This window comes from Cinclus cinclus, chromosome 4 (genome assembly GCF_963662255.1).
Source record: "Cinclus cinclus chromosome 4, bCinCin1.1, whole genome shotgun sequence".
In the NCBI taxonomy this organism is placed as follows: Eukaryota; Metazoa; Chordata; class Aves; order Passeriformes; family Cinclidae; genus Cinclus; species Cinclus cinclus.
The window spans coordinates 30728630-30744347 of NC_085049.1; the positions used below are offsets into that span (position 1 = coordinate 30728630).

The 15718-nt window shown below is 39.3% G+C and overlaps 1 protein-coding gene across 2 annotated transcripts in view; it reads right to left on the reverse strand.

Moving 5' to 3' along the window:
* The window catches only part of PLXNB2 (plexin B2), a 77992-nt gene that overhangs the window by 54729 nt on the left and 7545 nt on the right, over positions 1–15718 (reverse strand). Inside the window, exons 4-11 of one of the 2 annotated variants that reach the window (XM_062491029.1) lie at positions 15150–15250; positions 12899–13025; positions 11299–11449; positions 8692–8806; positions 7910–8012; positions 7334–7435; positions 1700–1792; positions 432–513 (exon numbers count right to left, since the gene is read on the reverse strand). In XM_062491029.1, coding sequence (XP_062347013.1) covers positions 432–513; positions 1700–1792; positions 7334–7435; positions 7910–8012; positions 8692–8806; positions 11299–11449; positions 12899–13025; positions 15150–15250 — 874 coding nt within the window. The remainder of the gene's footprint in view (positions 1–431; positions 514–1699; positions 1793–7333; positions 7436–7909; positions 8013–8691; positions 8807–11298; positions 11450–12898; positions 13026–15149; positions 15251–15718) is intronic. The other variant, XM_062491028.1, reaches the window with a different exon arrangement.

Sequence of the window (15718 nt, forward strand, 5' to 3'; positions counted from 1 at the left end):
CAGGATATGACTGGCTTTCTGGGCTGCACCCACGCACTGCTGGGTCCAGCTTTTCACACCCTGCAGGACTGCTCTCAATCCTGTCATATTCCAGCTTGTATTTGTGTTTGCAGGACACTGCACCTGGCCTTGTTGGTCCTCATGAGGATTGCACAGGCCCACCTCTCGTGCCCATCAAAGTCCTCCTGGATGACATCCCTCCTCTCCAGCATGTCAGCTGCACCACACAGTTTGGTGTCTCTGGCAAACTTGCTGACAACACAGATGTTTAATACATTAATTTAATATAAATAACTTTTGATCTGTCAGATTTGTTTCACCTGAACCAGTAAAAAATATAAACATTCTTATTAACAAGACACCAAATTATGAAGGAATAGATTTCTGCTCACTGTAATTAATCTCCCTTTAATCCCATATTTCATACTTACCCATCAGTTTGCTGTCAATCTTGACCTTATCTGTTTTTATGGATAAGTTAAGTTGTAGGGTCTCATTTGCACTATAGGAGAACTAAAAAAGATGACATAGTAGAGATATTTATACCTTCATTTGGCAAGATTAATTTCATGCATTTTCTATGATTCTCAGTAATCAGACCTGTGAAGGCTTTAGAAACTCTCCCAAGCCTTATGGCCTTTTTTCATTTTGGGCAGATACATTTATAGAAGAATGTTTTAATGAACCTAATCCTTCACAATCAGAATTTTCAAGTACCAAGGGACAGCAATATCTGAATACTCGCTTTTCATTAATTTAATTTACATTTGGTTATAAGTATCAAAGCAGCAAAAGTGCTGTTCAGAGGCAGTAAGTATAGCTGCTGACCCTGCTGAGTTCTCCCTTCCCACACCATCTGGCCCCATTACTTCTGTGGGCACAGCAGACTCACACCACATGGAGGGGAAATCTCTTGCATCTTTTACAGTGCAACCTCCTCATTTTACAGCCAAATCACAAGGTTCACATGCTCCAAGACATGAGCTTCTGCTCATCCTGAAAGAGCAGCAATGACAATTGTTGGGAAACAAGAAGAACAAATAAAAATACAGACGCTTGGTAAAGCAAATGCTTTGTGCTAGGCACAGATGATACATAAATGCTCATTAATTCTCAGAACTAGTTAGTGAGCCTGTAAGACATAAAGTCAGCATAACATTTGTGAGTCAAACCTGGAGCTTAGAGAACAGACTATTTTTAAAATATGATATCCTTTCTTAGTAAAACAAGCAAAGAGTGAAGGAAGCATAACTAGTAGGTAGCCAAGCAGCAGCATATTGTTACCATTCTCACCGTTCCCATTTTTACAGATACAAAATGGGAAAGATAATGAATCGGAATGTGGAAAGGGAGAGCACTGAAATTCTTGCATTTTATCCTCAATGATTTCACTAGATTGCATAAAAAATGAATAATAAAACAGTAGTGGTCTAAAATTCCTCCAGAGACAGTTCAATAATTCCATGGGTTACACAGGTAGAGAAATCAAGGAGAAAGTTTGAGGGCTTTGAGGGGAGACTTCAGGAGCTCTGAGCCAAAACTGTAGCCTTTGACTACTACTGCCAAAGGAGAATCTCCATCTGAGGTGACTTTCTTTTCTGAGGGAGACACATATTACCTGTATAATTCTGTGGGTACGGGAACAGTTTAGAAGAAGAACTGAGTATATTTGGTAGGTGAATCATATTTTCACATTTACCTCTTTACTCACGAATGAAAATTTTCCTTCCTCTGACTCATCAACAGAAGCTTCAAATTCAAATTGGCTGTTTCCAACTATAAATTTTTTACCCTAAGGACAAGAAAATTTCAGTTTAGAATTTGTATACCATCACCATGCATAGTAAAATATCACCAGGCGATATCCTGTTCAGCACTGGAAATAATCAAAACCAAACAGAGAGGGCTAACTGGTTACAGTCATCTTCTAAAGCAATGGCAGTGAGAAGCTGAGCCAGAGCAATCCGTGACTTTGCTGCACTCCTCCAACATTCATTCATGGTAGGCACAACAAGAAGTTCAAGGAAAGCAAGATCATATATAGTGCTCTGTTTTAGGGAGCAGTAAGAAAAAGCCAAGAGATGTGAACACTGGATGGCTTCACACATCAGATGTGTTGTTAACAGAACTGTGTGAGTTCTGCCCTTAAAGGTTTTCTCTGTAGGGATTCTGGGCAGGGCATCACTGCAAGAGTTGCATGGGAAACTGGAATGACTATTTCTCAGCTCTTGCTGCCTTTCTTCTGCCTTACCATGACTTACCATGACAGTCTTTGATGGCAACACTACTTTAAGGGTATCCTACCTCCTAGACATCTTCTTCCCCTCTCTTCTCCCTAGATCTTAAATCTACTGATTCCTGTCTTAAGTGTATAGCACATACTGACCTTCATTGCACTGACAAAACTCTCAGCCTGGCTGTTCTGTAATTAAGCAAAGAACTTAGCTGGCTAAAATCCTCATCCCATGACATTGTTTCTGTGCTGGGTCATTCCCTTGCCCGTAGGACAGACATGCAAACAGCTTTTCCAGAAGAATATTAGAAAGAAGTGAGTAGCATGGATATTTTCAGACAGTAATGTTGCTAAAGACTTACGAAATCACAACTCATTTGGGGGCAAGACAACATCCACCTTTACAGAATCACAAAATTATTTAGGTTGGAAGGGATCTTCAAAGACCATCTAGTCCAACAATCATCACATAGGCAGGGACATCTTTCCCTAGACCAGGTTGTTCAAAGCCCCATACAACCTGGCCTTGAACATTTCTAGGGATGGAATGGATGGTTGCACAAGTTCCTTGGGAAACCTGTTCCAGTCTCTCACCACCCTCATTGCAAAAGATTTCTTCCTTATCTCTCTACCCTCTTTCACTTTAAAAAATGTTGCCCATTTTTCTGAGCCTACAGGCCCTGGTAAAATGTTTCTTCCCATCTTTCTTATAAGCCCCCTTTATGTATTGAAAGTACACAAAAATGTCTCTCAGGAGCCTTCTCCAGGCTGAACTATCTCAATTCTGTTTGTTTTTCTTCATAGGAGAAGAATATCAGCTCTTGCCCTCTCTGATCATTTCCATGTCTCTTCTCTCGGACCCATTCCAAGAGGTCCAAATCCTTCTTGTACTGGGAACCCCAGAGCTGGATGCTATATTCCAGTTGAAGTTTCAGGAGAGTAGACTGGAAGATAGAGTGGACAGGAAGATAGATCACCTCCCTTGACCTGCTGGCCACACTTCTTTTGATGCAGCCCAGGATACTGTTGGTTTTTTGGGCTGCAAGTGCACATTGCTAGCTCACATCTGATGTTTCATTCTCAAGTCCTTCTCCACAGGGCTACTCTCAATCCATTCACCCCCTCTCAATCTATTCAACCCCCACTCTGCATTGACTCAGGTGCAGGACCTTCTCAGTGGCCTTGCTGAACTTTTGAAAACTTCACTAGTCCCTTGAAGAAGAACTAGTCCCTTGTTTTAACCAGACCCATCTGAGTCTTCGAGTGCACACAGCAAAAAAATAATGGTTACTCAATTCCTCTTTTCTGCTCCAAAGGTTAAATACATTGTCTCCTGCTATCATGTAAGACTCGTGTATGAGCATCTTGAACTTTTTATTTGTAGTTACTTCTTCAATGCTGGAATCCCAGGTAACTCCTGGGTCACTAGTTTATCTAAATAATGAAGAGGAAAGCTTTCCTACTGCACCTTCACTGTGATAGTCTGGGCAGTGGACATGAGCCCACCAAGGTTTAGGGCTGAGGAGGACAACATGTTTTAACCAGATAAAGGACCTGACTCCAGGCTCTGGGAAGTTAGTTATAGAAGAAAACAAACCTTTTACTTCTTCCTTATAGGAAGCTACATATAGAAAATAAGCTACTGACAGAGCTCTGAAAAGCCTTGTCTGAAAATTTACAGCCCATTCTGCCTTACGAAAAACACCTATATAGTCCAAGTTTTAAACACCTCCTTACAAATAGTTTTTATAGGAATTCTGCCTTGTTTTCCTTGCCCCACATATTTAAATAAAACATGTTTTTCCAAAATGTTCAGATTCTGCCTCTCCTGTGTAAGGCTTTCCCACATGCTTAATAGCAGGCTTTGGGAGAGGAGGAGAGCTTTGATGGGTGTGACAGCTGACACCTGGAGTGCATTGAAATCAGGAGTTTCTATACCAGGCTCCTGAGCAGAAGGCAACAGAGTTCACAGTCAGTAGTTTTGGTACAAGAGATGTCTAGCAAACACTAAGAAGCAAGTTACACATCAGACACACATGACAAAGACAAATCCAAATGGGAAATTACTTTTAATGAAAATCTTTGGCGGGCTAATAAGGTTATCTTGATGCCGGTACATCTGTCTCTCCTATTGTGCCAATCTTTCAAGGACTCAGCTGGAGAATGCCTCTCAGAAATTGCATGCAATATGGCTGATCAGTACTAAACTTCCCTCCCTCTGCCTGTCCTGGATGGGGCTATTCCCAGAAGAATGACGACAGCTTGGATTCATCTCTCCTTCCGACTGAAATTCTTCCAGAGGAAGGAGTGGCAGAAGAACAGTCAACAGCTCCTCCTCTTTTAGGCTATTTCCCTCCAGTGGAAGCTATCATGATGAAACTTATTCTTTGTACTTTAAGCATTTACAAGTTAAGGGGAGCATACAAAATATGTGGAGCTCATACTTCCACCCTCAGAGGAAGTATACAGTTTCTGTACTTCCAGTCTAGAAATAATTCTTGATATAGTTCTGCAACAGCAGTTTTTTAAGCCATTTACCTTTCCTACTCACTAAGTGAGCCCTTCAAGGTTCATCTCCACGTAGAGATGAAGATGCTTATAGGCACAATGCTGGATAATGCACTTAGTCACCCATGGCAAGGCCGGGTGTGCAATACCCCTTTAAGTAAAGCACAGATTGAAACAAGATAATAGAACCAGTAGTTCAAAGTGACATCACATTAATTTTCTGCTTTTCCTAAGCAAGAATTTAGGAAGGAAAATGGGAGGAAAATGGATATACCAATGTCTGAACCAATGAAGACCTTAAATGTGCTCATAGCTGCATGACTGCTAGCTTCAAAGATGCTGCAATGCCCAGCATATCCTGTGGCAAAATTGTTCCACATGAGAAGCCAAATACTATTTAGCATTTGGGCTGTGGGCCAACTCCTACGAAATATCCATCCATGGCTTCTCTTGAGCCACCCTGTTTTCCATGAAATGTTTACTGAAGGCTGAGTGTAAATTATGCCCTTTATTCAAATGAAGTTTCAGTCATCAAAGTTACTGCTTCAGATAGCATGACCCCACAGCCATGAGTGCCTGTATGATTACAACTATTTCATGCCTTATTTGTCTGTTATCACATATATTAAAGGCCTGTGTATACAGCTGTAGTCACTGTGTTGGTCTATTGAAGTTTTGTCACTAAAGGCATTCTTGTTTTGGCTTAAAAATGCACCTCTGTACCAGGATATATGGAGTTGATCCCATGACAGAGATGACATTTTCACATTGCTCCCACCCAAAAAAAATTTCTTTGATATCATTTGACACTCACTGGTCTCCAGCATCTTTCCAGTTTTGGGACTATGCATTCACCTTGACTTCATACAGAGACTTGAACTCCTTGTAAGCCTTCCTAGTTCCAAGTTAAATAAATACATTCTGTAGGCAAACTGTTAAACATTGCTACCCATGACAAAGCATTCAATCCACACGATGTGTCTTTGCATTTGTTAAATGCAACCGATATCTCACAGAATTAAAAAAAAACCCAGCAGGCCTTTTCTCCATTCCCTTTTTGTTACTAGTAGTTTAGAAAGATTAAAGAGCTTATTCATAGAATAATAAACTAGAGGAAGTAGTTTTTTCATTCCTGCTGCTCTTTCTCCTTGGAGGACAAGGGCCTACTAGAAGTCAAATTCAGCACATCTAGATTATGCATCTGCCCTGAATTTCACTAGAGAGAGAAAGGGCTTTTCCAATTATATCAAGGGAGCAGGAAACAATTTTCCTCTTGAGCAGAAAAACAGCTCTTCACAATGTTAAACAAAAGAAATATGAGTATAATCTCTAGAACACTTTTCAATTCTTAGCAAGGAAAGCTGTAGGTTTAGGCGAGGTGTTGAATGCCGCATGTTGCACACAGCCAGACAACCTACCAGGGACCAGTTCTGGCATCTTGGAGAACAGAGCAAATTTGCCACATTAGCATTTTACTGTCTGCATATATTTTAAGGTCTTAAACCAAAAAAGTTTCTTTTTTAACATACGTTTTTATAGCACAGTTTTTCATATATGTCTTTAGTAATGACACATCATTGTCTTCACTGAGTGCTTACAGGTTGCTTTTTGCTCTTCTCTGAATAGCCTTCTTACATTGCTACTCTTCAGGCCTGTTGACCCTTTCCCATCCCTTGGCAGGAGTAGCAAAGGTGATAGAAGGAATTTAGAAGCTATACAGTACTTCAATTTAAAAAAGGAAAAAAAAAAACCTCAATAAGAAGTGCCTTCTTTCCCTTGATAGATGGCCAGTAGTTAAAGCAATCGATGCACTCCCCAGTGCACCTATCATCAATTCACATTTACACAAAGACAACACAGAAACAAAGAATAGAAACTGATAGCAATACTTGAGCTATCACCTAAAAACAGTTTTTAAGCTTCATTTTTATCCAACTAACAATAACATTTCATGCATTGTCTAGACTATAAAGCAATTAAAACCCTGGGGTCTATCTGACTTAGAAGTTTTGTAATTTATTTTCTGGGAGCAAGCACTAAGAAAGAGAAGCCTTTGCTATGGGTAAGAAAATACCTGATCTGGTTTGATGATCACACACACATAGACACACACAAAAGCAAAAGATTATTTTATCCAAACTAAGAAACTTTTAATATCTGAGTGCATTTTGTGTTTGAAAGGTGAAAACTGAATTAAGCACACAGAGTGATGTCATTCTAGAACAACAGCAACAGAACCCACCAAGTATTTAATTGGAAGAAGATGTGAAACATTCATAATTCCTACATCTCTTCTCATTTCATCACAAGAAAAATAATTGCTCAGTGTTTTAATAGGTCCAACTGACCTATTTCTTTAAAAATGCCCCCTCCATTTTAGTAGTTAGAGTATTTTCTCCAGCTTTGATTCTCTCTTGGTGATGACTCTACCACAGTAACCAATCTTATATCAAACTTGAACGTGTAGCTCTTTTATTTCTTTAAATTAAAAACAAGATCTCCAAGGCACATGAACGAATGCTTTAGTTTAGAGGTATGGATGCAGTTTGAGAGACATTCAAATGACAGCTAGCTTTGAATTAATCTGCTTACCTGATAATAATCTAGATGTTTTCCTTCAAAATACACAGTTGTTTGGTACTCCATAGGTATTATTGAAGGGTCAGGGTTTAGAAACTGTGGGCATTCTTCTTCCTGGGGAAAGAAACATTTTATATGTTATTACAAATAAAAAGTCTTATCACAACCAGCTCCAATGGCCTTTGGACAATAGAATGATTGTTCTGAAGAACTTCATGCTTAAAATACAGTGACAGATTTGATTACACCCTTTCAAATTAGACATGCTAAAAATGACTGCAGCATATGTCAAAGCTGTGGGTGATTATCTCTCCCTGCCTTGAAATCTTGTTCCTCCCATTGAAGCAAATAGTAAAAGGAACAGAAATATCCTTTCAGGAGTTATTCAGTCTCATTGCCCCGCCTCAATCACACCCTTAAATTCCCACCCCCGCACTGTCACAAAAAAAACCCCCACCTTACACTTCTGGAGTTAAGTTTAGAATAATTTTCAAATCTCTAATTCAACCAACTGATATGAGAGATCCAGCTAACAAAATACTGAAGTGTTCTAATAAAAAACCTGATAACCTTATTTTTAAACATTACCATATTTTGTTTAATCACATCTTGTACTGAAGAGGACTCTTCACAGATATGTCTCTTCCAGTCCCACTGGCAATTCCATCTATTGCTTGCACAGGAATAGCATCTACAAATATAATATGGTATTCATGACAAATTGTCAGGCTTTTCCCCCACTAACAAGAAAAATAAATGAAATTCCATATGTAGTCATGGAGGGTAGATCAGTCTGTTAGAGTGTCCTTACCACAGTAAGCTCAGAACTTCATAAGAACAGTTCAAGAGCCCCAAAAATATATTTTATCCCTTAAATAAATATTTTAGCAAGGATCAGAAAACCACAGAATTTGCAAAAACTTTGAGATCAAGCCTGAGAGGACTAGAAGTGATTTTGATCAACCTTCATACATGAGAATGAACAAAGGGCTTGAGCTGGCTGCACCTGCCCTATTTGAATGCACTGCAACCCAAAGCACCAAACTACTGTTGTTACAGGGAACAAGCAGGCACACAGATGTCCATGTTGCTCACCTGCAGACACATTAGCAGCTACAGAAATGGCAACATGATGAAGTGGCCTTAATTATATGTGCCATGAATATTTCTATTCCATGCTTTATGCTGCTGGCTCACCAGGTGCCCTTCAACCATTTTCAAACTCCAGTAAAATGTAAGAAAAAGGATTTGGACACTGGCAAATTTTGAGTGCCAAAGGCTTAATTATGAAATGATTGAGTAATTCAGGTGCCAGTTACCTAAGAGAGCAAGCTACAGGATCTAAACACTTAAGAAGCTGAAATACTTACGGCTGATTTTCAATAAGATTCATTGCTTCTTCACAGTCATAAAAAGGGTAAGTATGCGATGCAAAAAAAATCTTGTTCTTTTCAAAGGTTAACTGAAGTGGAACTGAAACATGATCTATCAGAAAAGAAAAAAAAAAATATCCAAGTGGTTGTTGAATTCTTCAGCACTTGAGCTGAATGATACAGTGATAAGATTTATTATTTTACAGGACATAAGCAAATATTTAACTATGCTGACACTCTGGATCACATGACTTTAAGTGTGTAAGTTCTGTTTTTTCTTTTTAAGCTTTACAAAATTTTTAAGCACACGGTTCTCAGGAAAAAAGCAGAGAGAAAAAATGGAAGAAGCAAAATTAAAGAATAGCTTTGTTTTACAGAAGTGTTTTTCAGTGGTGCTATCATTGTGCTAGAACTTTAAAGAGTCTAGCAGAACAAGGAAAACTGAGTAAGGACATAAGTGAACACAGATGAAAACTGGCACAAGAACAGTCATTTTAAATAAAACGTTTTCTTAAATATGAATATGTCTGCACGTAAAATTACATCTTTCATTTGTGAATTAAAAATGATGTTATGTGAATTCAAGCAAGTGATCTTTGTGGTTAATGCCCAACAGTGCCTGCAGTAGTTACCACAGGCACTAGTGAGTTTCAGTTTGCCATACACGATTTCTCCACAAATGTACTTCTTGTCCAGATTACTACTAAAGAGTGAAATTGTTTGAAATACCTTTTGCAGAAATCATTAAGCCCTTATGACAAGCTATTTCACAAGCTATTGAGCAATTTCAAACTCTGCTTTCCTTGAACAGGTTCTTGGAAGGCCATCAGCTGCTTGGCTGGAAGTTATCTCTGCTTGCACTGGATCCTCTTGAATATTTCGGACTTACAGGACTGAGAGGGGATTTCCTAACAACAGGACTGAGAAAGGGCATCCTTCCTAGAAATTCCTTTTAGAATCAACCAACCACAATCAAAATAATCCAGACTTTTCCAACATCATCAACAGGGCTTCTTAACAGTAACCATGTGGCTCAGGACTGCCAGGAACATACAAATACCGTGCATACAAATATCTTAGGGGCAGGTGTCAAAAGGATGGGGGCCAGACTCTGTTCAGACAGAACAAGGAGTAAAGGCAACAAACTGAGACACAGGAGGGTCCATCTGAATAGAAAGACAAACATCTTTGCTTTGAGGATGGCAGAGCACTGGAACAGGCTGCCCAGAGAGGTTGTGAAGTCTCCTTCTCTGGAGACATTCAAAACCCACCTGGATGAGATGCTGTGCAATCTGCTTTAGGTGAACCTGCTTTAGCAGATGGTTACACTAGGTAACCTCCCCAGGTCCCTTCCACCCCAAAAACTTCCATGGTTCTGTGAATGCTTGTAGCTGCCTACCTTCTCCTGGAGTCTGCTGAGTTTCTGAGCACCCTAATAGCACTTTTAAACATCCTTTCAGATGTACAACCAACTCAGATAGTCACATTATTTCTAAATTCCTTGTTTACTCTAATGCTTTCTCTGACAGGCTTCTAGTCTTGCACCTAATGCTGGATGACATCAAGATAATCACATTTATCAATCCCACTGCTTTATGTCCTGCTTTGCAAAATATTTAGGGAACGTGAATTGGCCCTAAATAGCAGAGTGCTGCTTTAACACTTACCAGAATGTGATACCATGACATACCTCAGCTAGTGTAAAATCCAGTAATGAGATTTTAATGTAATTAGTCCCTCTGCAACTAAAATTACATTTTTACCTGTTTCAGCCTTAAGAGAATTGAAACTTATATTAAAAAAATGCTTCCAAGTACCACTTTGACAGTTCATGACTGTTATAATACATATAAAAGACTTATCCTCAGGGGTATTTCTGCAAACTGTAAAAGCACATGTTTTTTTGCTTGTAATTTCTCCTCAGATTTTTAAACTTGATACATAATAAGCAGTGTTGTGTAACGAGTTTCATTCCATGTGTTTATGCATCAAGATGTATGAATTAAAGCTTGAACAAAGCACTGTCTAGGAAATTGCACAGAATTATGGCTGGCAACAGACCTTAGGCCTATAATCAGTGGTTCAGAACAATGATGCAGTCTTTAATTATATGATGAAGTATTTTTCCATCAGGCTTACGGCTGCAGAAGTTGGAGGACACACAGAAGAAGAGGCAGAAGGCTGGATGCTAGAAACGATAGCCTTGTAACACAAACCAGAAAAAAAGCCACTGAAGTACTGTTGACTGGATTAAAACTAAATCAGACATGATTTCCTTCATAGCTGAAGCAGGTATAAATCTCTTCTGTCCCCACAAGTCAGAGTGACACAGAATAGCACCTCTCTGACTCCATGTCTATGTCTCTACCAAGCTACTGTTTTCAGGTTCCCAGCAGAAACACTGGGAATGCTACAGCTTGTAAATTTTTCTCAACAGAAAAAGTTTGAGCAAATTGATAGTTCAGCAATAGACTGTTTGGGGAAAAGGACTGGAAGAGGAAAAAAGCCCACCTTGTAGGCACCTCATATAAGAGCATAACATTAGAAACAGCAGTCTATGTTCTTTTCTCTTACTATCCATGTAGTGCAGCAATATTTCTTTACCTTGATGTTTTGGTGTTGGAGGAATTATATCAGGAGGATCACAGATAATAACCCCATCTTTCAACTGAGCAGAATGCACTGTTTCACCAAAGGTACAGCAAATCTTGTCACTCTCAGTCAAAGTTGGCAGTGGACTTACAGTCAGTTCCACCTGGAAAAAAATATTAAAAGGGTTAAGTATTTGGAACATATGAGCTAAGACCCAGTAAGACTTGGAAAATTTCATTTTCAAAGGTGATATTTTGGTTAGCATCACAGAACCTGGCTCTCCTTTTTAGATTTTACTGCTTCCCATCCGGTAATCTTTTCTCCTTGAACCTCTACCCATTTTTCTAGGCTGGGTCTTTGTTGAATTAGATTGATAAAAAAACCTCTTGTCCTGTCAATGCAGTAGATCAGAACAAAATTGTCTGTACAGACACATCCAAAACCTTTTATTCTCGTCCTCAGCATACAGTTTAGCAACAGTAAACAGAGTGGTTAACACTTAAACCCTGACAACATTACTTAATATTACATTAACCTTAGGTGTTCTTAGTGAATAATGAAATCAGAGCTGGGTAGGCTGGAAATGGTGAAGTTTGAAAGGGATGAACAGAAAAGCGGCTTCCTCAAGATTCTATGCAAATGCAAAAAAATCCACTACTGAAAAAGGATTTCTGAGTGGTGGTGAGATCTTAGCTTCCTTAAAGAAAGAAAGCACTTGAGAAACTAAAAGCAAAATAAGATGGGAAAACTTAACAAGGAAAGAGAAAACGATTCAGCTGAAATTTGGGATGCTGTTTGTGGCTTAATGTTTCAAGTGTGTTAATTATAAAATTTAACTTTTTCCTTTCTGTATTGCAGTAGAAAGACAATTATCCCTTTCTCATTGAAACCAGTTATGCTCTACTAATATTTTTATTCAACACAGAAATGGCCCTAACACCATGCTGTTTACATCATTTAGAAATGGAATTGAAGTGGCTTGAAAGAAAGTTTCCTTATTTCTGATTAAGAGGAAATAAAAACCGTTTTATTGATTTTATTTGCTGAATACCCCTGGGAAGCACTCAGTCTGCATTGGCATGCTCCACATGGAATTAGAGCAAGCTATGACACCCTGATCACACTCCAAAAACTCAGTTTTGCAGTTTTGTTGCCACAGAGTCATTTTGCATGCTGAATTTACCTTCTCCATGTTCCCAGACAGACTTCACTGTGCAGGCAAATCCACTGCTGGTTTTAAGGCAACAGCTTATGGCTTCACTGCTTACTTAAGTTCATGCTCAAGTAAGCTGAAAGGGCAGCGTGAAATCTCCCCTACCAATTACTTGTTATGGGCTATACAACACTGTGCAACACTTTTATAATATTCAGGTAAGTGTGAGTGCTTTACCATCCATACTAGTGCATCACTTTGGTTTACAGAGGTCAAAAACTCTATCTGCAAGAACAGCAGGCAAGAAAGTGCACTGTGAAAAATGACAGAGACTGAGATACAAAAACAGACTCCTATTCCTAGTCCCCACTGTGCATAAAGAAATGCAGATACTAATCTTTCTGGTAGCCACATCAATGTGCTTAAAGAATATTTAGGGAAAGCATTTTCCTGTTATACCTTAGCAGGAGCTCTGCGACTCATATTTAGAGGGTCTGCACTAATGATAGTCACACATGTGCCACTTGGACTCCACAGCCAGTGGTTCTCCATATCAGCTGATCCACAGTCTGCCTTCTTTGTGCACCTGAAAAAAAAAGGAACAAAACCCAAAGTAGTATCAGCTGGACTCTGCTTTCTCTGAACTACACAACAAATTCCTGATTAGAGACTGAAATTACAACACAAGATGACTATAGATTTGCTTTAATATTGACTAGTGGAATTGCTATTAGAGAATTTTTCACAGAGTAAGTGGTGTAATTACAATTGATGGCTTGACATGTCAGAAGCAAGTGCCTATACTATTTTGGACAGCACCTTGAATTAAGCAACCCAAATCCATACAGAGGCAGTGACAGCACAGGAACCATGGAGCAGTGGAGCCATCTGAAATCAAGCTGAAAATCTTCATTGCAATATAAAACAACATCCTGAATGAGAGGGCACAGACTTTTTTTTTTCCTGCAAGTCAGGTGGCAGACACCTATGTGTTGCCACTGATAAGACACAACACTCAAGAGAACTAGATGCAACAGCAAAGTATTTCTGGGGCATACAAGCTTGTGGAGAACTTCTGTGTAACCCCACCCCTAGAAATGCTGTTTTGTACGGAAAGGTTTCATTACCTCCTGCCACAACTAAGACCTCTCCCTGCCAAGGCACCGTTACAACTATGGGAAGACAAGAGCAGTTGTGCAGCCTTACAAAAAAGTCTGGAAGATTTTCCCAGCTCAAGTACAGGAAGAAATGCTGCAGTACAGAAGCTGCATGTAGCTACAAAAGCTTGTTGAAGTGGGGACAGTCTCGTGTATTCTTTCCATTCTGTGCAAGGTTTAAGAGAAAATGCTGTAGGATCTATCTGTCTGCTGTAGCAGAAAGTTGTCTATGAACTCATCAGGGGCTTTAACACAGTGCAGCTGTTGCACAGCTCTGTCAAACCTCCTTTGAACAAATAATTTACATACAGAGTCAACATTCACATAACATATCCCTAAACACACTACTAAGTGCTGTGTGTGATCATGAGACAGAACTGAAACTGAGAAATGAAGCACATTTTTTCTCCCCTTTGGAAATAAATAAATGTGAAAATTCATGTTTGCCTGTTCTGAGAAACCATTAAAATTTTGAGATATTGAGGTCAGCGGTCATATCAGAAACCTGAAGGGAAATCTAAGGAAAATTGCCTTTTTTATGATATATGCCAAAACCTTCAACTCCCGACAGCCCAGGAGGAGTTTGAGGTTACATTCCAAATTCTCAGGTTTCACCCACAGCAACTGAAACCCCAGGCTGAAAGAGTTACAGTATATTACATAAACCCACACAGACCACATAAGTTTCTCTGCAGTGCTCCATATTATGCTACATCAGGCTGATAGGTAACCTAATGCGATAGTTCACATCTTCAGGCAGGAAACAAGAAGCCTGAAATTCATCTGCATATTATAATTAAACAGCCCCTTTGTTCCAACAGCAAGAAGTTAGAATCACGAATTCCCAACCACTCATGCCAAGGGGTTAATTAACTTAGTAGTCAAAAAGAGAACTGCAGGACTGCTCTTCCCTCTCGGCACTCCAATCAATGCAGAGTGTAAAGAAGAGACATTCCAGGGCTGTTCAGTGCTGTCCTAGTTTACATGTGCTTGAATATTCATTCGGTGAAGCTCTGCAGACAGTCAGCAAAATGCTGCTTTCTGCTCTCCTACAGGCAGGTGAGGGTTCCCTGTGGCTACACATCTTGCTAGATGATGTTTATGTAAAAGCAGCATTTGAGCTATACACTTAATTTTAGACATGGAACAGTTTTTTCTTTTATGTTCTTTTTTACACTTTCCTGATGCACTTAAAATATATGCTATAGTTTCTGAATTTGAAATAGAGAACATTTTTTTTTTATTTTCTGGGTGAACATGTGACTGTACAGTTGAAAGAGTGATAAAGCATATAGTTAGAAGAAGTATAATCATTCTCAGGATCAGCAGAAAAGTATATATTTTCCCAAACTAATAAAATCTGAAGAAGTGAACAGGGACTTTTTTTGTGTACACAGAATATTGACATCAGTGTCAGTGAGACAAAATTAAATGACTGTCAGGAGGGTAAGGCTGAGCACCAAGAGCTGGGATCACCATGCCAAGCACCAAGCAGTCACTCGGAGCACACATCAAAACTCGAGCAGTTGCAGTGGCACACCTGGAGCACTCACCTGCCCTCCCTCACGCACCAGCCGCAGTACGGATCCCTCGCTTGGGCACACTTCTCACAGTCCGAGTATTTGTGGCAGTCCTGCACAGGTAATCGGTACACCTGGAAAAGCAAAGGCAAGGCAAACCTAACAACTGAAGATGGGCATAAGGAGATGGAAACATTTGTGGACTTAGCTGTACAGTGTCATAGCCTGTGGCAGTTGTATTATTATACTCAGAGATCAGCCTGATTTTAGTAAAATACATATAAAATCAGTCTGTTCTTTTCCCCCTTAACAAAGTCTAAATTCATACACTTTTTTCTGCTTCTTTTCCCCACTCCACTATTATCCAATCTGTCTTCAAAGTAATGTAGGACATTGTTATAATCAAGAATTATGAGTAAGTCTTACAAAAATTGAGCTCTTCAGTTCCTCCAGTTATATTACTTGTGGAAATCAACACCTCAGGACAGAAACTGCATCAGTGATTCTCTAAATTAAAGAAGCAGCTACTGCAGGGTGGATACATTCAAATAGCTAACTTGGTACTGACTAGATAATTTTTAAAAGAGAATATTCTCCCCTCC